The sequence below is a fragment of the Hippopotamus amphibius genome, chromosome 15, assembly GCF_030028045.1.
Source record: "Hippopotamus amphibius kiboko isolate mHipAmp2 chromosome 15, mHipAmp2.hap2, whole genome shotgun sequence".
Classification (NCBI taxonomy): Eukaryota; Metazoa; Chordata; class Mammalia; order Artiodactyla; family Hippopotamidae; genus Hippopotamus; species Hippopotamus amphibius.
In genome coordinates, this window is record NC_080200.1 from 27,022,380 (window position 1) to 27,044,617 (window position 22,238).

At 41.7% G+C, this 22,238-nt stretch overlaps 1 protein-coding gene across 7 annotated transcripts in view; it reads left to right on the forward strand.

Moving 5' to 3' along the window:
- Positions 1–5,109: 5,109 nt before the first annotated feature.
- The window catches only part of LOC130836653 (zinc finger protein 354B), a 41,504-nt gene continuing 24,375 nt past the window's right edge, over positions 5,110–22,238 (forward strand). The window contains exons 1-5 of one of the 7 annotated variants that reach the window (XM_057709031.1): positions 5,110–5,268; positions 6,229–6,400; positions 7,559–7,636; positions 10,758–10,884; positions 12,197–12,292. In XM_057709031.1, the coding sequence (XP_057565014.1) occupies positions 10,851–10,884; positions 12,197–12,292 (130 nt within the window). In that variant the 5' untranslated portion in view covers positions 5,110–5,268; positions 6,229–6,400; positions 7,559–7,636; positions 10,758–10,850. The remainder of the gene's footprint in view (positions 5,269–6,228; positions 6,401–7,558; positions 7,637–10,757; positions 10,885–12,196; positions 12,293–22,238) is intronic. The other 6 variants (XM_057709032.1, XM_057709030.1, XM_057709029.1 and 3 more) reach the window with 6 other exon arrangements.

The following is a 22,238-nucleotide window of genomic DNA, read 5'->3' on the forward strand; positions in this document are numbered from 1 at the left end:
AAAGTTTTAAAGAGATTTTAACGAAGTTCAGTCACCATCTAGTTCAGATGGTCTCAACAACACATTACTCTTTCAAGGCTGCATCCTTGAAACGGCTGCTGGTATGGAAATAGTAAGTGGAACATAAATTCCAAGAACAGGGGAGAAGTTAAGGAGCCTCTGATCGCCTGCGTCCAACTTGTGGGTCAACTAGCAGTCATATCCTCTTGATAACCTGATCCAACAGTGACATGATCATCTATGTAGAAAATTCAAAAGAACTGACAGAAACTCCTAGAATAAGCAACTATAGCAAGGTTGCAGGATGCATGGTTAATATACAAAAGTCAATTGCTTTTCTCTATACCAGCAATGAACATGTGGAATTTGAGATTAAAAACATAATACCATTTATATTAACACCCCCCAAAATGAAATACTAAGGTATAAATCTAACAAAATACGTGAGATCTATGTGAAGAAAACTATAAAACTCTGATGAACTAAGGGAAGAACTAAATAAATGGAGAAATATTCCTTGTTCATGAATAGGAAGACTCAATACTGTCAAGATGTCAGCTCTTCCCAAATTAATCTATAGATTCAATACAATCCCAATCAAAATGCCTGCAAATTATTTTGTGCATGTTGACAAGCTGACTCTGAAGTTTATATGGAAAGGCTTAAGATCCAGAATAGCTAGCAGAATATTGAAGGAGAAGAACAAAGTTGTAAGATTGATGCTACCTGACTTCAAGACTTACTACAGGCATATCTCAGAGATATTGCAGATTTGATTTCAGACCACAACAATAAACTGAATATCACAATAAAGCGAGTCACATGAATGTCTCTGTTTCCTGTGCATATAAAAGTTATAGTTTACATTATACTGTAGTCTCTTAAGTGTGCAATAGCATTATGTCTAAAAAAAAACAATGTACATACCTTAACTAAAAAATACCTTATGGCTAAAAAATGCTAACTGGACCTCCAATAAGTCATAATATTTTTGCAATAGTAACATGAAATATCACTGATCAGAGATCTCCATAACAAATAGAATCATAATGAATATGGTCATGAATTCATAATGAACTGAAATATTGTGAGAATTACCAAAGTGTGACACAGGGACACAAAGTCAGAAAATGCTGTTGGAAAAATGCTGCTGATAGACTTGCTCCAGTCACAATGCCACAAAACTTCAACTTGTAAAAAACGTAATACCTGCAAAGTGCAATAAAGTGAAGCAGAATAAAATGAGATATGCCTGTATAAAGCTATAGTAATCAAGACAGCATGATCTTGGTGAAAGAATAGATCAATGGAACACAACAGAAATCCCACATAAATGTAGCCAATTGATCTTTTTTAAATTTAATTCAATTTAATTATTATTATTTGGCTGCATTGGGTCTTTGTTGCTGCGCGACGGCTTTCTCCAGTTGCAGTGCGTTGGCTTCTCATTGTGATGGCTTCTCTCATTGCAGAGTATGGGCTCTAGGCACGCGGGCTTCAGTGGTTGCAGCATGTGGGCTCAGTAGTTGTGGCTCGTAGGCTCTAGAACGCAGGCTCAGTAGTTGTGGCACATGGGCCGCACATGCTCCGTGGCCTATGGGATCTTCCCAGACCAGGAATCGAACCCATGTCCCCTGCATTGGCAGGCAGATTCTCAACCACTGAGCCATCAGGGAAGTCCCAGCCAATTGATCTTTGACAAAAAGCAAGGGCAATACAATGGAGCAATGATAGTCTCTTTGGCAAATGGTGCTGGAACAACTGGACATCCACATGCTAAAAAAATGAAGCTAGACACAGACCTTATACCCTCCACAAAAATCAACTCAAAATCACCACAGACCTAAATGTAAAGCAAAAAACGTAAAACCTTAAAAGATAACATGGAAGAAAACCTAGATGACCTTGGGTATGGTAATGACTTTAGATACAACACCAAAAACATGATCGATGAAAGAAATAATTGTTAAGCTGGACTTCATTGAAATTAAAAATGTCTGCTCTGTGAAAGGCACTGTCAACATAATGAGAAACCAAGCCATAGACTGGGAGAAAATATCTACAAAAGAATGTATCTGATAAAGGACTTTTCAGATGTTATCCAAAATATACAAAGAACACTTAAAACTCAGTGGTAAGAAAATAAACAACCAGATTAATAAATGGGCCAAAGACCCTTATGGACACCTCACTAAAGAAGATATATGGCAAATAAGCATATGAAAAGATCATCATTACCTACATCATATGTCATTAGGGAAATGCAAATTAAAACAACGAGATACTTCTACACACCTATTGGAATGGCCAAAATCCAGAACGCTGACAACACCAAATGCTGTTGAGAATGTGGAGTAACAGGAAGTCTCATACTTTGCTGAAGGGAATGCAAAATGGTACATTCACTTTGGAAAACAGTTTGGCAGTTTCTTACAAAACTAAACATACTCTTACCATACGATCCAGCAGTCATGCACAAAAGAGTTGAAAGCTATGTCCACAGGAAAACTTGCATATGGCTGTCTATAGCAGCTTTATTGATAAATGCCAAAACTTGGAAGCAACCTAGATGTCCTTCAGTATGTAAATAGATAAATAAAATGTGGTACACTCAGACAATGGAATATTATTCAGCTCTAAAAAGAAATGAGCTACCAAGCCATGAAAAGACACAGAGGAAACGTTAATGCATATTACAAAGTGAAAGAAACTAATCTGAAAAGGCTGCATAGTGTATAATACCAAATATATGACATTCTGGAAAAGGCAAAACTATGGAGACAGTACAAATATCAGTGGTTGCCAGTTAGGGGGTAGGGAGGGATGAATAGGCAGAGTGCAGAGGATTTAAGGCAGTGAAACTACCCTGAAATGGTAGACATGTCATTCATTACACCTTTGTTCAAACCTGTAGAATGTACAACATCAAGAGAGAACCCTAAAGTGAACTATGGACTTTGGGTAATTGGGATATGTCAGTGTAGGTTCATCAACTGCAACAAATGTACCACGGTGGTGAGTGATGTTGATAATGGGGGAGGCTATTATGTGTTGGGGTACAGAATAAAAGAGAATCGCTATATCTTCCTCTCAATTTTGCTGTGAACCTAAAACTGCTCTTCAATATTTTTTTGTCATTTAAAAAAAAAAACAGAACAAAACAAGAAACTTGTCACCTCTCCCAGTTTTTGCAGATTGGTTCTGTGCTAGAGCAGTCCTTTACTAATTAGGTGGCTCGCTCTCAGCCTGGGGATCAGATAGAGGTGAAAACTAAAGATCTCCTTAAGTCTTTTGTGGACATCCATCCTGGTTCGGCCTTATGTTGATTTTTCAGCTGCTATTAAATGTCTTGATCTCTCAAACCGCAGCCTCTCCTCAGGACTTTAGATGGTTTATCTTTTGTTTCTACCCTTAATATCTTGCCCCAGATATCTGTGGGACTGTAGTCCACCCACAACTTTCATGAGCAGTGCCTGCTGCTTCTCCCCCTGAGACAGACAAGATAGAGCCCAGTACTTCTGGCCCTTCAGACAAGGTAGAACTTCACAAATAAAAACTCCTCTGTTCAAGCAAGGGAATTGGGAACTTAGCTTTGGCCACTCCAGACCAAGATTTTGCTACACAGAGGAAGGGATGGGCCAAGGGCAAGTAAAAACATCACAAAATTTCCCATGATTTCGAATGTGGTTCTTTTCCCTGAATGAGTTTTCGAGGTTTTTTGCTGTAGATCTTTTACTGTTTTCCGGAGCTTTCAAATGGTTATTTTAGCCAGTTTCTAGTTGTTTTTTCAGTGTTTCCCAGGGGGACTGTGGGCTTGGAGTTCCCTGCTAAGGCATTTTGCTGACATTCCTCTACTCTGACGTTTCTCTAGTATATTAACATTGTGCCAGAAATCACTCAATATGGCGATTAAAAGAAAGAAAATATAAAAGAAGCAAAAGTTTTGCAAAAGAAGCAAAACTGTCTTTCACATGTTGTATGATGCTACATAGAAAATCCAAAACACAATAAATTCATTGTTGGAATTTATAAGACTTTATGCAGTAAGCTATACACAAAACCAGTACTTTACAAATGAAATTTAAAAAGAGATACCAGTTACAATACCTTCAAAGACTATGAAACATCCTCAAATAAAACTCACAAAAATATGTAATACTGCTATGGGGGAAATATATGGAGTCCTAAATAAGACCTAAATAAAAGGAGAGCTATACCATGGTAATGGATTGTTAAAATCGATATTGTTAGATATTAATTTTCCCCAAGATGATTTATAGATTCAAAGAATCCAGTCAAAGTCTCAGCATTTTTTACAAGTTGACATGATGATGATTATTCATACGAGTTGATTATAGCCAAGGCAGTTGAACAAGAACTTATGGACGGATACTCATTCTACCTTCTCGAGATTGTTTTCTGCTCTATTAACAAAGAGTGGTATTCGTGACCCTATTCCGTGCTGCAACCTGCCTCCGCACCTACCCCAGATACTTTCCACCCTGCTTTCCTCTCGCTTTTTCCCATAACGTTATTTTCTAAAATTCTATATAATTACGTTCATGGCTCATTGTCTGCTAGCTTCCTCCTCCCCTCCCCCCACCAAAAAAAAATTTCTTCAGAGAAATGATCTGTTTTGCTCCCTGAGGTATTTCAAATCCTTTATAATAGGGCTTGGCGCATAGCAGGTGCTCAATATACTTGCTGAAAGACTGAAGGGGAAAAGACTGGGATTTTCTATGTAACATCCTGTAACATGTGAATGACAGTTTTGCTTCTTTTGCAAAACTTTTGCTTCTTTTATATTTTCTTTCTTTTAATCACCAGGTTTGCTTTTGGCGGTTGTCTACTCGCCTTACTATCATTTACGCAGATGCAGAGCTACAAGGCACTGCCCTCGACGAACCTCCGTTTCCTCCTGGGAGAACAGGGAACCCAGGAGCCGGCAACTCACGCAGCGCGACCACGAACGCCCAGAATGAGTCAGCCGGGCCTCTAGTCGCAGACAAGCGCGGAGAACTACACTTCCCAGAATCCTTGGGTTCTCGCGTGGACTACATTTCCCAGAGGGGTTAGCGACCGTCCCTGCCCGCCCCTCCCGGACCCGCTTGGGGCGCCGGAAGTGTTGCCGCTGGTGGGAGCCGTCTCCCGGTCTGAGGTCTGCCCAAGCAGCACCCCTGGCGAGTCCCGACGCGAAGCTACTGTCCGGCCGTGGCAGTTCGGGAGCGTCCCGCCTGCGGCACGCGCAACCCCCGAGGCCTGGGCGAGGTGAGCGGCGGAGGGTCGGCAGGATGCGGGAGGGAGGACCGGGCCTGGAGGATTCGGCGGCGGGGCACGGGGCACAGGCCCAAGAGGCGCGAGCATGGCCTTTGTGGGCGCCGGCGGGCCGAGGGCCGACACCGGCTGCCCACCGCCACCAGCCGCTCCACAGACGTGCCTCTGAACGCGGCAGGTCGGGCACTTCGTCCCCACTGGCCGGACCCAGCCACCCTCCTGCTCCCTCCCGACCCATTCCCCGCGCTTTACCTGCCCAGCCCCTGCCGGCATTTGAATGTGCTCCGGGCCGGTGGCACCGTGAGGAAAATATTTTCTCCTCTTACCAACGTCACTGCCTTCCCGAGTGACAGGCTTGTTTTGCGTGAGAAGTGAGTCGCTGGCTTCCCCCAGTGGTACAGCCAGGACTGGAACCCAGGGCTTTGGTTGTCTGTGCCCCGTTCCTCAAGATGGGAGCCCCCTCCCCGCCGTAAGAGAGCCGATATTTTCCCTTTCCGAAGTAGCTATCTCTAACAGTCTGGAAATTGTTTCATTGACTGGAGAGGGAGGAATTGGGTGGGAAGGCTTGAGGTGGAGAAAAGTTGTCACTTGCACGCAGGGAGGTTAGAGCAGGTGCTCTTGGAGCCCTCCGTGTTTGGAATCCTGGTGCCGCCCTCCCTGGCTGTGTGGACTGGGGCATGTTGCCCCCGCTCTGCTCTCAGTTTCCTGATCTATAAAATGGGGTGCTGACAGCGCCAGCTGTGCTGTGGGACTTAATGATGTATTGATAGGTCGTGCCTGGCACGCGGTGAGGCTCAGGCAGTTGCTGCTATTGCTGATAGAGTCCTAGGACCTTTTCCTCTGAGCCAGGGAAAGAGCTGGCCCTGGACAGGATGACCTAGCCTTTCTTTGTGGTCCTGTCTACCTCTTGCTCTTCCTGACTTCCTTCCTGAGGGCATGTGGCATCATTCTCAGGTGGTGTAAAGGTTTCAGAGCTGCTGATTCTGGAGGCTGGAAAGCAGAAGGGGCTTCCTCCTGGCTCCCTTTTTCTTCTCTCAGATCTGGCTTCTGGAGACTTCACCCGTCCTCAGGGGGAACTGCCCAGAAGGAGGACATGGCTGCTGAACAGAGAGAAGCAGGGTCTCAGGTGAGTTCATTGCCATCTCAAGTCTTATGGACAAATCGGTTTGTTTTCTTACTCTCAAACTGAAGTTCTGTCCCCAGTACAGTCCTCGCCAGGATTTGGAGCAGAAGTCCTTTTCCCTTTGAGGAGGTGGTCCACTCTGGTGGATGGTGGATTGCATAGGGAATGCTTGTCTCCAACCCCCCAGTCCATGTCTAGTATTTCTCTTTTCTTTCCCTAATAGACATTCTTTTATTCATTAATCTCAACTAACTATGTGATTACTGATTTGACAGGTAAGATGCCACATGTCTTATACCACTTGGGGTCAGAACAAACAAACATGCACACTTGGCAGGGTTCCTGTCTGGCCTGCCTCCTTTGCTCACTCATGTCCCCCTCCCTACCCTTGGCCAAAATGCTTTTGTTTTTCTTTCCACCCCTGAGAATCTTCATGATACCTTTCCCAGGGGTTTCCCAGTCTGTAGTTTTTAGTTTTTTCTCTCTCTTTCTGAATCATGTGCCTTGCTTCTATCACGCTCTTAAAAACTGATCTTGACCTGCCATTTTTATCTTTGTTCTGTGGGGATTGAGGGTGGGACCCCTTCCAGGTGAGCCAGTGTGTGAACAAAGGACAGCCATGTTAGAGGGGACACAGATGAAGAGGTCTCTTTCCCTCAAGAGCAGAGAGAAGACTCCTTAGGAAGTGGCAGGGAGGGTTTTGTGGGATATCAGTAGTGGAGAAGCAAGGTGTACAGGGTGTACAGTTAGACGTGGGGCTCTCAAGCCAGACAGCCAAGTTTGAACCCATATCCTCTGTTGCCATTTATGAACCTTAGGCAACTGCATCTCTCTGTGCCTCAGTTTCCTCACCCGTAGAATGGGAATAACAACCATGCCTACCTCATAGGGTAGATGAGAGGAGTCCGTGGATTACAACATGGAAAGTTTCAGTCAGGGCAGGGCACACTGTAGATGTTCAGCATGTGGTGGTTTTGGTAGCTGAACAATATTATTCTAGTACATGACACTGTTTCTGTGATAGACAGAAATTACTGTACAGTGTTTTTAGGACCCAGAAAATACTGTTCATTTCTTTACTCATCCTCCTCTAACAATAGTAGTTAATGTTGGCAGGGAAATATCCCGAGGGCTTTACCTTTGTTCTCACTCTCATAACAGCGCAGCAGTTATTACCCCCATTTTACACATGAGGAAACTGAGGCTCAAAGAAGTCAAGTGACCTGAAATCAAACCCAGGTATGTCTGGCCTGTAAGTTCATGCTGGTTATTGTCCAGCCATTCCTCTGGTACATCTCTAAGAACACAGGGCAGGCCCAGCCCCTGTGTTACCAGAGCTCTCTGCAGTGTGATGTTGTATATCATTTGGACCCACGAAATGTGGTGGTGGTTGATCTTCTGAGGCTATGTCAAGGACCTGCCTTGGCATATCTGGGCTGCTTTTTTCTAAGGCTTTCCCATTCCATTCCAACAGAGCCAAGCTGCTCTCTTGCCCAGAATCTTCTCTGTCCCTGCATGTGAGTCCTATGTGACATTTCTCCCTAACCTCACCTGCTGCATGGACTTATGTATAAAATTCAGTGACAGGATGTTTAAGATCAGAGAGATTATATACCAAGTGCTGTGTTAAAAGAAAGCTTTAGTTATTGCCCTGTCTCTGCTATTGATTTAAGTATGTGACCTGGAATCTTGACTGCCCTGGATCTTGTGTTCCTCGACTCTAAAATGAGGAATAACAGAGATGGTGTATGGTCCTATCCACCTATACATTTCCTTTTATTGTTCAGATTCATGTACTTTTCTTGTCTGCTAGTTAGATTGCAAATTCTTTGAGAGCAGAGATCATTTCTTGTATTCCTCCCAATTTGCTAATAATTTAATGCTTTTTCTTACCATAAAAATACTGCATGATCATGGCAAAAAACTTTATAGAGAATAAAATGTACACACACGTATGTATGTGTATAGCTATATGTGCTTATATATGTACATATGTGCATGGATGTGTATATGTATGTATATTTGTGTATATATTTTTTCCATGTGTGCAAAAAAAAAGTAAAGCGACCCTTAACCCCACCATCTGGAGATAATCGCTGTCAGCCATTTGTTATGCATCTCTCAGCATCATTTTCTATGTACATACATAATTTTTTTTCACAAATGGGAACAGAGTATACATACTGATATATACCTTGCTTTTTGTACTTAACATTATCATGAATGCATCTTTTTAAGTCGACAATATTGGCATACACCATCAATTTTAATGATTGCCTTTTTGACCCACCTTCTAGAGTAATGGAAATAAAAACAAAAATAAACAAATGAGACCTAATGAAACTTAAAAGCTTTTGCACAGCAAAAGAAACCATAAAAAAGACAAAAAGACAACCATCAGAATGGGAGAAAATATTTGCCAAGAAGGCAACTGACAAAGGATTAATCTCCAAGATATATAAGCAGCTCATGAAGCTTAATATCAAAAAAGCAAATAACCCAACCCAGAAATGGCCGGAAGACCTAAATAGACATTTCCCCAAAGAAGACATGCAGGTGGCCGACAAACACATGAAAAGATGCTCAACATCACTCATCCTTAGAGACATGCAAGTCAAAGCCACAATGAGGTATCGCCTCACACTGGTCAGAATAGCCATCATCAAAAAATCTAGAAACAATAAATGTTGGAGAGGGTGTGGAGAAAAGGGAACCCTCCTGCACTGTTGGTGGGAATGTAAGTTAGTACAGCCACTATGGAAAACAGTATGGAGGTTCCTTAAAAAGCTAAAAATAGAACTACTGTATAACCGAGCAATCCCACTCCTGGGCATATATCCAGAGAAAACCATAATCCAAAAAGAAACATGTACAGCAGTGTTCATTGCAGCAGTATTTACAGTAGTCAGGACATGAAAGCAGCCTAAATGTCCCTCAGTAGATGAATGGATAAAGAAGATGTGGCACATATATACAATGGAATATTACTCAGCCATAAAAAGGAATGAAATTGGGTTATTTGTGGTGAGGTGGATGGACCTAGAGACTGTCCTACAGAGTGAAGTAAGCCAGAAAGAGAAAAACAAATACCGTATGCTAACGCATGTATATAGAATCTAAAAAAACAGTACCGGTGAACCTAGTGGCAGGGCAAGAATAAAGATGCAGACGTAGAGAATGGACTTGAGGACACAGAGGAAAGGGGAAGCTGGGATGAAGTGAGAGAGTTGCACTGATGTATATACACTACCAAATGTAAAATTGATAGCTAGTGGGAAGCTATGGCATAGCACAGGGAGATCAACTTGATGCTTGGTGATGACTTAGGGGGGTTAGGGAGGGTGAGATGGAGGCTCAAGAGGGAGGGGATATGGGGATATATGTATAAATACAGCTGATTCACTTTGTTGTACAGCAGAAACTGGCACAACAGTGTAAAGCAATTTTTTGTAAAGCATTAAAAAATTTTTTTGATTGCATAGTACTTTGTATTGATATGATAATAGATATCATTAACATGAGCCAGGTATGGTTTTAAGTACATTGTATGGATTATTTCATTTATTAACTATTTGGTAGGTTTTGAGAGGTAGTTTTGCAGAGTGGTTAAGAATGGAGCCTTAGACATCCACCTGGGATTGGAATCCCAGCACTACCACTGACCAGCTATATCATTTTAGATAAATTTCTTTTCCTCTCTGTGACTTCTCTTGTGTAAAATGAGGACAATAATAGTACCTTCTTCCCAGGGTTGTTGTGAAGATAAAATAAAGATTGACACTAAAGATTAGTGTAAAGTTCTAAGAATAGTACTTGGCCTGAAGAAAGCATTCAATAAATGATAGGTATTTTAATTTCCATTATTACTGTCCTCAGGCTTTCAGAGAGCACACAGATAGTGCCTTAAATTACTTAACCTAGGCTCTGTCAGTGATTATTTAAGTTGTTTCCTTTCTGTGCTGTTACTAACACCGTAATAAATGTCCTGTGTGTGCATTGTTTTGCACTGTTCATTATCAAACAAATGTAGTAATTGGAGAGTTAAAGGGTATGCACATTTTAAAGCTTTTAATATGTATTATCAAATTGCCGTTAGAAAGATTATTCAAATTAACATTCCCACTAATGGGCTTAATACCTCCACACGTCTGTGTGGTTAACACAGGGCCTGGTTCATTTTTCATGCTACTCAATATATATTTGTCACAGGTCAATTGTTCATTAAACAAGTGACTTGAAACCTTCAGAACCTAGAATAATATAGAAGCATTTCATGGTAGCCTGTCTACTTCCCACTGCTGCCTTCTTCACCCTGTGTGATGGGTGGTCCTGGGTGAGCTGGGATGGCTTTTCTCTGCAGGTGTCAGTGACGTTCGAAGATGTGGCTGTGCTCTTTACGCGGGATGAGTGGAGAAAGCTGGCTCCTTCTCAGAGAAACTTGTACCAAGATGTGATGCTGGAGAACTATAGCAACTTAGTCTCATTGGGTAAGGAAATTTCCCCTGTTCAGAAGTTGGGATAACTCAGCACCTGATTCCCTGGATAAAAGCTATAGATCATCAAAACTTTAGCTGAGTTTTGCCTTAGCAGTGTACAAATTGGATCCCCACAAATGAATGTGAAAACTTTTTCCCCCTCATAGGCATGGAATTGCCCCATGGATGGGACACTCTACAGAGCCGTACATTAGAAATTCCCTCATAACTCAGGCATTTCCCACTGAGATTGTTCTGTGATGTGTTTGCTCATCTCTAAGCAGAGAGCATCCTTCAGCCCTCTTCTTTGACCCACCACTTGCCTTTCCCAAGTCTCTTTTCCATCCAGATGAACACTGTATTATCCATATTTGAAATGGAACCAGAGGGATTTCCCTGGTGGTGCAGTGGTTAAGAATCCGCCTGCCAATGCAGGGGACACAGGTTCAAGCCCTGCTCCGGGAAGATCCCACATGCCGCAGAGCAACTAAACCTGTGCGCCACTACTATTGAGCCTGTACTCTAGAGCCTGTGAGCCACAACTATTGAGCCCATGTGCCACAACTGTTGAAGCCCACAAGCCTAGAGCCTGTGCTCCGCAACAAGAGAAATCACCACAGTGAGGAGCCCGCGCTCGCCGCAACTAGAGAAAGCCCGTGTGCAGCAATGAAGACCCAACACAGCCAATAAATAAATTAAATAAATAAATTTATAAAAAAGAAAAGGAGCCAGATACTGTTTTCTCATTTTAAACAAGCTACGTGGTATATAATCCTCTCCATAGATACCTGTTTTTTTATATATATGTGTGTATATGTATATGTATATATATATAAAGATATTTTTGATGTGGACCATTTTTAAAGTCTTTATTGAATTTGTTACAGTATTGCTCTGTTTTTTGGTTTTTTGGCTGTGAGGCATGTGGGATCTTAGCTCCCCAACCAAGGATCAAACCTGCACCCCCTGCATTGGAAGGTGAAGTCTTAACCACTGGACCACAAGGGAAGTCCCTATAAATATTTAGCCTGTACATCTCACATATTTCCTCTTCTATAGAAAGCTAGTGGTACCCTACTTCAAGGCTGCATGTTTATTGTATTTCCCTAACATGCAACTAATTATTACATTGTTATGTTCTACAAGTCCCTTGCTTTTTCCCTAACACACCCCCTCACATCATGGGGGCACAACTTGAGCACTCCGAGAAGCTCTTTGTATCATCCTCTAAGTTTCCACTGGGATCTCAGATACCTCTCTGTGTCAAAACCAAGTTTGTTGTTGTTTTTATTTTTTTGCTTTTTGCTTTCTTTCCTATGAGCAGGACTCCCATTTTCCAAACCCAAAGTGATCTCCCTGTTGCAGCAAGGGAAAGATCCCTGGAAGATAGAGAAAGAAAGCCCTGGTGGCTCCTCTCTAGGTGAGTGGGTGGGGAATCTCTGTAGGCAACAGTCTAGTAAGTAAGTGAATGTGCAACTTGGAGATGTTGGTCAGGGAAGTTTCTCCAGGTTCTCAGTCCTCAAGAAGTGGTGAAGAAGGGACTAAATAACAAGCTTCCTCTTCTTCTCTGATAATCACTCCTTAGGTGAATCTCTCAGGGTCTTTTTCTTATTCTTTCCTGTTCTTTCAGAGGAGGGCTACATTTTCATGTATTCATTCGGCAAACAGTGTATTTAAGAAACTGCAGCTGATTCATTCTAACTGAAGCCCGCCATTATGGGAAAAGAAAGAGATGAGGAAGGAAATAGATTAGAAAGCTAGGTGGGGTCATACTGTGAAGTACATTGATACAGTTCTTAGAGATGGGAACTGTCCATGGATGATTGAAATTATGCAAGGATTTTAAGCAGAAGAATTATATGGTCCTTGATATTTTAGAAAAATTGGTCTGAATCTGAAACACTTTAAATGTCCTTCAGTAAAGTTATAGCTAAAGAAGCTGAGGTGGATCTCTATGCTAGCACACAGCACCACAGTCAGAGAGAAGGAGCACTGGTGTGGGCCGAGCTCCAAGGCACATGAAGCAAGTTACGGAGCATGATTATGACATGTCACCATTTGTGTGTAAAGAAAATTACGTGCATGTTTGTCTATATGCATAATATGCGCTTAAGTGCCGAGAGAGGTCAGGGGACACCTAAGCTGGTAACTAGTTACATTTGGATTGGATCAAGAATGGGCATTGATGAAAGGGGGCTTTATTTACTGTAACGTTATTAAAATTTTTCACAGAGAATATATTCATCAAGTCCTTACTGTGTAATTTGAATTTAATAAATAAGGGTGGTCACTTTGGAACCATTGTGGGGCTTAGATTTGAAGTGAGGAAAAACTAGAGGTGGGAACCTTCTAGAGATTATTGCATGATGTAGGCAAGACGTTACCTAGAGGAAGACTTGTGCAGTGGGTTCAGGAGGGAAGAGGAGAGGCCTCTTTGTTAAGGATGTAGGACAGGTTCAGTGTGGGTTGGGTCTCATTTGAGATGTGAGTGAAATATGCGTAGAGGTTGCCAGTGGACAGCCGTAGAAGGTATACAGGGTTGGAACTCAACAGGGAGGTCAGGGAGCCGTCAGTGGAAAGGTGGCATTTGAAACCTTGAGCTGAGCAGGCGAGGGAATGGAGGAGAGGACAGAGTCCCAGGAAACCTCAGTGTTTATGAGGCGGGTTAAGAAGGAAGAATCTGTGGCTGAGCCTAAGAAGAAGTCACCAGAGGAGAGAAATGGCAGAGGCAGCTGTCATGGAAGTTGGGGACTGAGAGCTGTTGAATTGGGAAGGCCCGGGCTCTAGGGGAGTGGGTTCAAATCCTCACCCACTACTTTTCCTGTCCCGTGATGAACAGCGGTGCAACCTTGGACAAAGGGATGCAGGTCCTTCCCTGACGGAGGTCAGTGAAGGGCAGGACTAAGCACACACAGGGGTGTGGAATGACAGACTCTGGTGAGGACCTCAAGGGAAGAGCCGCAGGTGCTGTGAGAACGTGGAACAGGACGGGTGGTGTGGGCAGGGCTTCCCAGAGGAAGGGCAGGATCCCGGGATGTGAGAAGCATTCAGGCACAGGAAGGCCATGTGTGAGAGTTCAGAGAAAGGAAGCCGGCATGTGGAGATGGGAACAGGGAGAGAGGGGCAGGGAGCAGATCCAGCTGAGCCAGGAGCCCTGTCACAGGACCTGGTTTATGCCTTAGAGCCAGGCACAGCCTCTGAGGAGTTGAAGCACCCTGGCCACAGGCTCAGGCTTATATTCTGCAAGGATCAGCCTGCAACCAGTGTGGAGCTGCTTGGCATAGATGTAGTAGGACTTGTATGAGGTTGCTGTTGGGCCCAGATGAGTCAGTGATGACCCCTCATGATGTGGGCCCAGCAGAAGGGCTGTGGGACAGGCTGTCTCGATCCCTAAAGCCCCCACACCTTCGGGAGAGCGCTTTCTTGCCTGTATTTTTGAAGTGAGAACCACACTTGCCTCTCTGTATCTTTTAACTGTCATTTAGGAGAAATATTCTAATTTTGTGGAAACTGCTGGAGACCACCACAAAGTAAACAAAGAACACAGGCAGCAGGGAACCAGTGGAGCGTTAGGAGGGGCATCAGTCCCACTGTCAGGTGTGGGATGAGTCTGGCGTGAAAGATCAGAGGAAGAGAAGGAAGAATTGTTCCCTTTCCCTTCGCCTTGGCAGCCTCTGATCCATGAGGAGTCCCCCTCCCTGAGTGAAGTGTTGTTGGGTTAAACTGAATAGAAAGTGTGACTGGAGTCCAAAGCTGTCCAGAGAGACCCCCAAGGCCACCTAGCGGTGATGCTGAGTCCTCAGGTTTGGGAAGCTGTCCCTGAGTGGTGTCTGGAGGAAGTAAGGGCGTCAGAGCCAACAAGCATGTGCATTTCTCTTGATGGGATGAAGCTCCTCTCTGGTCAACGGTGACAGTCAAATAGGTGTCCTGGGAGTGCTGGCATGTGGTTGTGTCCCTCCTGCACCCTTGGCAAGTCTCCCATCTGCCTGGACTAAAGTGTCCTCAGAACAGTTTACCTTCCAAGGGGAGCTCACTTCCCTGTGAGCTCAGGTGAAGGACCTGGATGTTTTTGGAAGTACCTCAATTTTTAACTCTAGACCAGAACCAGAAACCAACCCTTTGAACAGCCAGTGATGGAAAAGCTTCTGCTTCCAGGGTAGGACTTGTAGAACCTCTAATCGCCTCCAAATGTGCTTGCTTTTTTTTTTTTTAATAAATTTATTTATTTATTGGCTGTGTTGGGTCTTTGTTGCTGTGCACAGGCTTTCTCTAGTTGCAGGGAGTGGGGGCTACTCTTTGTTGTGGTGTGTGGGCTTCTCATTGCGGTGGCTTCTCTTGTTGCAGAGCACGGGCTCTAGGCGCACAGGCTTCGGTAGTTGTGGCACATGGGCATGTGGCATCTTCCAGGACCAGGGTTCAAAGCCATGTCCCCTGCAGTGGCAGGCGGATTCTTAACCACTGTGCCACCAGAGAAGCCCCCAAATGTGCTTTTAAAATATTATTTTCACTTCAAAACTGTTCACAGCTAGGAAAAACAAAACAAAAAAGAAAAACAAACTGTGCCATCCCTGCGTCTGTATGTTTTATATTGAGAGAAGGGAGGAAATGGCTCAAAGAGATTCATCTGAGTCTCTTGCTTAAGAAATGAGTCCAAAGTCTAATCACTTTTCTGAAATATATGTGTGTGTGTACCTATTATGTACTTTATATACATACATATACATAAAATATGAATAATGTGATTAAATCAACTCATGAACATCTCATAAGTTTGGTTTACACCCAGTGTGAAATATTCTTGAAATCAAAAATTTAAAAATTCAGGGATGATCTAGGTAAACAATTACCTCCAATGGGAAAGTGTTTTTCTTTCTTTGTCTTTTTCTCTTCCTTTGTTATATTAATGCAAGAATTCAGGGTAGACCGAACCTGACAGGATGGTCCGCTGAGGGGTCCCTTGTGGGCTGTCTTGCATTCATTGAGATTTGCTCAGGCTGCATCTGCAAATTTTTCTAATTTGCGGCAAGGTGCTATAGGGGTTATAGCAGCACCCTAATGAATAGCATGCAGTGATTTTGAAGAGTGAATTTCTTACAAGGTGAAAGTGGAGCCCAAATGCTCCATAGTCCTCTGCAATATGTTTGAGTTAGCCTTGTTCTCATCCCCTGCCCTCCTCTCCTGCCACCAACATCTACTGTCCTTGTAGCTGCCAGAATGGTCTATTTAAAAGGTAGATCAGGACTTCCTAGGTGGTGCAGTGGTTAAGAATCTGCTTGCCAATGCAGGGGACATGGATTTGAGCCTTGCTCTGGGAAGAGTCCACATGCCATGGAACAACTAAGCCCGTGTGCCGTAACTACTGAGCCTGCACTCTAGAGCCCATGAGCCACAACTATTGAGCCCGTGTGCCTGGAGCCCATGCTCCTCAACAAGAGAAGCCACTACAATGAGGAGCCTGCACACCACAATGAAGAGTAGTCCCCACTCGCTGCAACTAGAGAAAGCCTGTGTGCAGCAACAAAGACCCAACGTAGCCAATAAATAAATTTATAAAAAAAAAAAAAAGACCTCACTTCCATACTCAAAACCTCTAGTGGCATTTATCACATAGAACACAATCCAACAGAGCCCCCCCATGTGGCCCTCAGAGGCCTTTGTGATCTGGCCCCAGCTACCACTTCACCTTCACCTCCTTCCTCTCTGCCCTTCATTCAACAGCTCTAATCACCCTGCCTCTATGTAGTTCATCAGACAGGCCAAACTGACTCCCACCTCAGTGCCTCTGCGCTTGTTTTTTGCTCTCCTGGACCATTCTTCTTCCTGAGCCACGAGCCCACATGACTGATTTCCTTGAGTTGCACAGGTTTCTGCTCAGATGGCACTTTGTCAATTAGACACAGCTCATCTGAACATGGCACTCTGTCCTCCACATTCTTTTTTTGTTTGTTTGTTTTATTGGAGTATAATTGCTTTACAGTGTTGTGTTAGTTTCTGCTGTACAGTGACATGACTCAGCTATATGTATACATACATTCTCTTCCTCTTGGACCTCCCTCCCCATCACACCGATCTAGGTCATCACAGAACACCTACCTGAGCTCCCTGTGCTATATAGCAGGTTCCCACTAGCTGTCTGTTTTACACATGGTAGTGTATTTATGTCAAACCTAATCTTCCAAGTCATCCCTTCCTCCCCTTCCCTGTCGTGTCTACACGTCTGTTTTCTATGTCTGTCTCTATTCCTGCCCTGCAAATAGGTTAGTCTGTACCATTTTTCTAGATTCCACATATATGCATTAATATATGATATTTGTTTTTTCTGACTTCACTCTGTATGACAGACTCTAGGTTCATCCACATCTCTGCAAATGACCCAATTTCATTCCTTTTTAAGGCTGAGTAATATACCATTATGTATATACACACACACACACCACCTCCCCCACATCATCTTTATCCATTCATCTGTCAGTGGACATTTAGATTGTTTTCTCGTCCTGGCTATTGTAAATAGTGCTGCAGTGTACTTTGGGATCCATGTGACTTTTTGAATTATGGCTTATGCCCAGTAGTGGGATTGCTGGGTCATATGGTAGTTCTACTTTTAGTTTTTTAAGGAACCTGCATACTGTTCTCCACAGTGGCTGTATCAATTTACATTCCCACCAACAGTGCAGGAGGGTTCCCTTTTCTCCATATCCTCTCCAGCATTTATTGGTTCTAGATTTTTTGATGATGGCCATTCTGACCACTGTGAGGTGATACCTCACTGCAGTTTTGATTTGCATTTCTCTAATAATTAGTCATGTGAGCATCTTTTCATGTGCCTCTTTGCCATCTGTATATCATCTTTGGAGAAATGTCTATTTAGGTCTTCTGCCCATTTTTTGATTGGGTTGTTGTTTTTTTGATATTGAGCTGCATGAGCTGTTTGTATATTTGGGAGATTAATCCTTTGTCCACTGCTTTGTTTGCAAATATTTTCTCCCATTCTTAAGGTTGTCTTTTCCTTTGCTGTGCAAATCTTTTAAGTTTAATTAGGTCCCATTTGCTTATTTTTGTTTTCATTTTCATTACTCTAGGTGATGGGTCAAAAAAGATCCTGCTGCAATTTATGTCAGAGAGTGTTCTGCCTATGTTTTCCTATAAGAGTTTTACTGTGTCTGGCCTTACATTTAGGTCTTTAATCCATTTTGAGTTTATTTTTGTGTATGGTGTTAAGAAGTGTTCTGATTTCATTCTTTTACATGTAGCTGTCCAGTTTTCCTAGCACCACTTATTGAAGAGGCTGCTTTTCTCCATTGTATATTCTTGCATCCTATGTCATAGATTAGGTGACCATAGGTACATGGGTTTATCTCTGGACTTTCTATCCTGTTCCATTAATCTACATTTCTGTTTTTGTGCCAGTACCATACTATCTTGATTACTGTAGCTTTGTAGTATAGTCTGAAGTCAGGGAGCCTGATTGTTCCAGCTTCATTTTTCTTTCTCAAGACTGCTTTGGCTGTTTGGAGTCTTTTGTGTTTCCATACAAATTGTAAAATTTCTTGTTCTAGTTCTGTGAAAAATGCCATTGGTAACTTGATAGGTATTGCATTGAATCTGTGGATTGCCTTGAGTAGTATAGTCGTTTTGACAGTATTGATTCTTCCAGTCCAAGAACATGGTGTATCTCTCCATCTGTTTGTATCATCTTTGATTTCTTTCATCAGTATCTTATAGTTTGCTGCATATAGGTCTTCTGCCTCGTTAGCTAGGTTTATTCCTAGATATTTCATTCTTTTTGTCGCAATGGCAAATGGAATTGTTTCCTTAATTTCCCTTTCTGATCTTTCATCATTAGTGTATAGGAATACAAGAGATTTCTCTGTATTAATTTTGTATCCTGTAATTTTGCATTGATTAGCTCTAGTAGTTTTCTGGTGGAACCTTTTGGGATTTTCTGTGTATAGTATCATGTCATCTGCAAACAGTGACAGTTTTACTTCTTCTTTTTCAATTTGGATTCCTTTTGTTTCTTTTTCTTCTCTAATTGCCATGGGTAGGAGTTCCAAAACTATTTTGAATAGTGGTGGTGAGAGTGGGCACTAGCAGTGCCTGTATCATATTGAATTATAGTTTTTTTTCCTGGATATATGCCCAGGAGTCGAGTTGCTGGATCATATGGCAACTCTGTTTTTATTTTTTGTGGGGGAACCTCCATACTGTTTTCCATTTTGGCTGCACCAGTTTACATTCCCACCAACAGTGTAGGAGGTTTCCCTTTTCTCCACACCCTCTCTAGCATTCTTCTACATTCTTTATCCCCTCACCATGTGTTATTTGCTCTCAGAGTACTTATCACTGCAAAATAGTACATATTTATTTATAATCTGCTCTTCCTCTGAATTATAAACTCCCTTGCAGGGTTGTCTGTTTCATTTACACCCATTTCCCTAATACCTAAAATAGTGCCTGGTCAGAGTCGGCTTCCAGTTAATGAATGTGTGAATGACTTGGCTAGGTTAGTGGTGATGGAGACAGAAAGAAGAGAACCAGTTTCAGAGATATTTAGGAAATAAATGCAACAGGACTTAAAGATGGATTAGATATGGAAGATAAAGGAGATGAGTTGTCAAGGATGCCTGTTTGATTTGTGACTCGTTCAGGGATGGACAATGATATCATTCACTGAGATAGTGGTACTAGGAGATCAGGTTTGGGGTAATGATACCAATTTGACTTTTTACTTTAGAGGGAACTTTTCTTTTTTTAAAAAAAGTTTTCATTTTGAGATAATTGTAGATTCACATAAGAAGTAGTACAGAGAGATCCAATTAGTCCTTTACCCAGTTTCAAAGCTGTAGTACAAGATTGCAGGCAAGATATTGATGTTGATACAGTGAAGATATGGAAGAATTCCTTCTGTCACCGTAAGGATCCTTCCTGTTACCCATTTTTAGGCACTCCCACTTTACTCTTGTTCCTTGTCCCTGTTCCTCATCTCCCCTTGTTCTTAACCCTTTGTAACCACTAGACCATTTCTATAATTTTGTTATTTCAGGAATGTTATTTAAATGGAGTCATATAGCATGTAACCTTTTAGGATTGTCCGTCCCCGTCCACCCCACCCCCCCCCCCCCCCACTCAGCATAATTCTCTGGAAATTTATTCAAGTATTTTCTTGTATCAATATTTCAGTCCTTTTGATTGCTCTGTAGTTTTTCGTAAAATGCATGTACCATAGGTATATAACCATTCACTTGTTGAAGGACATCTGGATTGTCTCCAGTTTCTGACAATTACAAGTAACATTGTTATAAACATTTGTGTACAGGTTTTTGTGTAAAAGTAAGTTTTCATTTCTCTGTGATAAATGCCCAGGAGTGCAGTTACTAGGTTGTGTTGTAGTTGCATGTTTAGTTTTTGAAGACACAGCCAAATTGTTTTCCAGAGTCACTGTACCAATTTACATTCCACCAGCAACACAGCAGCGTATGAGTGACTCAGTTTCTGTGCATCCTTGCCAACATTTTGTGTTGTCACTACTTTTATTTTAGCCATTCCGATAGGCATATGGAGATATACAGTGTGATTTTAGTTTGCATCTTCCTAAGTTCTAATGATATTGGACATATTTGCATGTGCTTTCTTGCCATCTGTATATCTTTTTTGGTGAAATGTCTGTTCGTGTCTTTTGTCCATTTTCTAATTGTATTGTTTGGTTTTTTGCTGCTAAGATTTGAGTGGTTTTTATATATTCTAGATCATAGTCATTTGATGGATATGTGGTTTGCAAATGTTTTCTCCTAGTCTTTTATCCTCTTAACTGTGTCTCTTGAAGAACAGAAGTTTTCATTTTGATGAGGTCTGGTTTCATCAGTGTTTCCTTCTATGGATTCTCCTTTTGTTGTTGAGTCTAAGAACTCTTTGCCTGTCCTTGTGGATTTTCTTCTTTGTTTTTTCTAAAATTGGAATAGTTTTGCATTATGCATTTATTTCCATGACTCTTTTGAGTTAATTTTTGTATTTGACGTAGGATTTGGTCAAGATTCATTTTTTTGCATGTGGATAGTCAGTTTTCCCAGCATTATTTGTTGAATAAGCTATCTTCTTTCATTCAATTTTTATACCTTTGTCAAAAAGCAGTTGAGCACATTTGAGAGTCTGTTTCTAGGTGTTGTATTCTGTCCGCTGATCTCTGTCTGTCCCTCCACCCACATCACGCAGTGTTGATTACTGTAGTTATATATAGGCTTTAATATTGGGTAGGTCAGTTATTCCTAGTTTATTCTCCTTTTTTGAAGTTGCTTTAACTATTCTAGTTTCTTTGCTTTTCCATGTAAATTTTAGAATAATCTTATTTATATCTACAAAAAAATTTTGCTGAGATATTGCAGTAAACCGAGTAAACTTGGAGACAATTTAGGTCTTTACTATGCTGAATCTTCCAATCCATGAATATAGTATATCTTACCATATGTTTAGCTCTTTTTTGTTTTTGTTTTTGTCTGCACCATGCAGCTTATGGGATCTTAGTTCTCTGACCAGGTATTGAACCCAGATCCTCATCAGTGAAAATGCCAAGTCCTCACCACTGGACCACCAGGGAATTCCCTATTTAGCTCTTATTTAATTTCTTGCATTAGTGTTTTATAGTTTTCAGAATATAAGTCCCGTATATATTTTGTTACATTTATACCTACGTATTTTTTGAGTAATTATAAATGGTATTGTAAATATAATTTCAGTGTCCACATGTCCATAGTATATGGAAATAATGTTGATTTTTGTATGTTTATTTTGTATCCTGTGACCTTCCTAAACTCTTTATTGTTCTAGGAAATGTTTTGTAGATTTCTAGGGATTTTCTATGTACTATCATCTACAAGTAGGGATAGTTTTATTTCTTCCTTTCTGATTTATATGGCTTTTATTTCCTTTTCTTATCATATTGTATTAAGTAGACTTTGAGTACTGTACTAAGAGTGGTGAGAATAGACATTCTTGCCTTGTTCCCAATCTTAGGTGTAAAGCATTCAGCCTTTCACCATTAAGTATAATGTTAGCTCCAGGTGTTGCAGATGCTCTTTATCAGGTTAAGATATTTTTCTGGAAGGCTAAATGACCTTCACTTCAACAGATTACAGATTACATTTATAACTTAGTGATTAAAAGAGATTTAAGAATCATATCAACTAAATGCAGTGGGTGACTCTTGATTGTTTCCTAACTGAAAAAATTTATGAGGCAATTAGGGAAATTCAAACATTGCCTGTATATAAGATGCCACTAGTGAATAGTGTTAATTTCATTGGCTGTGAGATGTTTTGCTTTTTGTTGCTTTTTTAAGCCCTTATCTTTGAGAAATGCATTTGGAAATA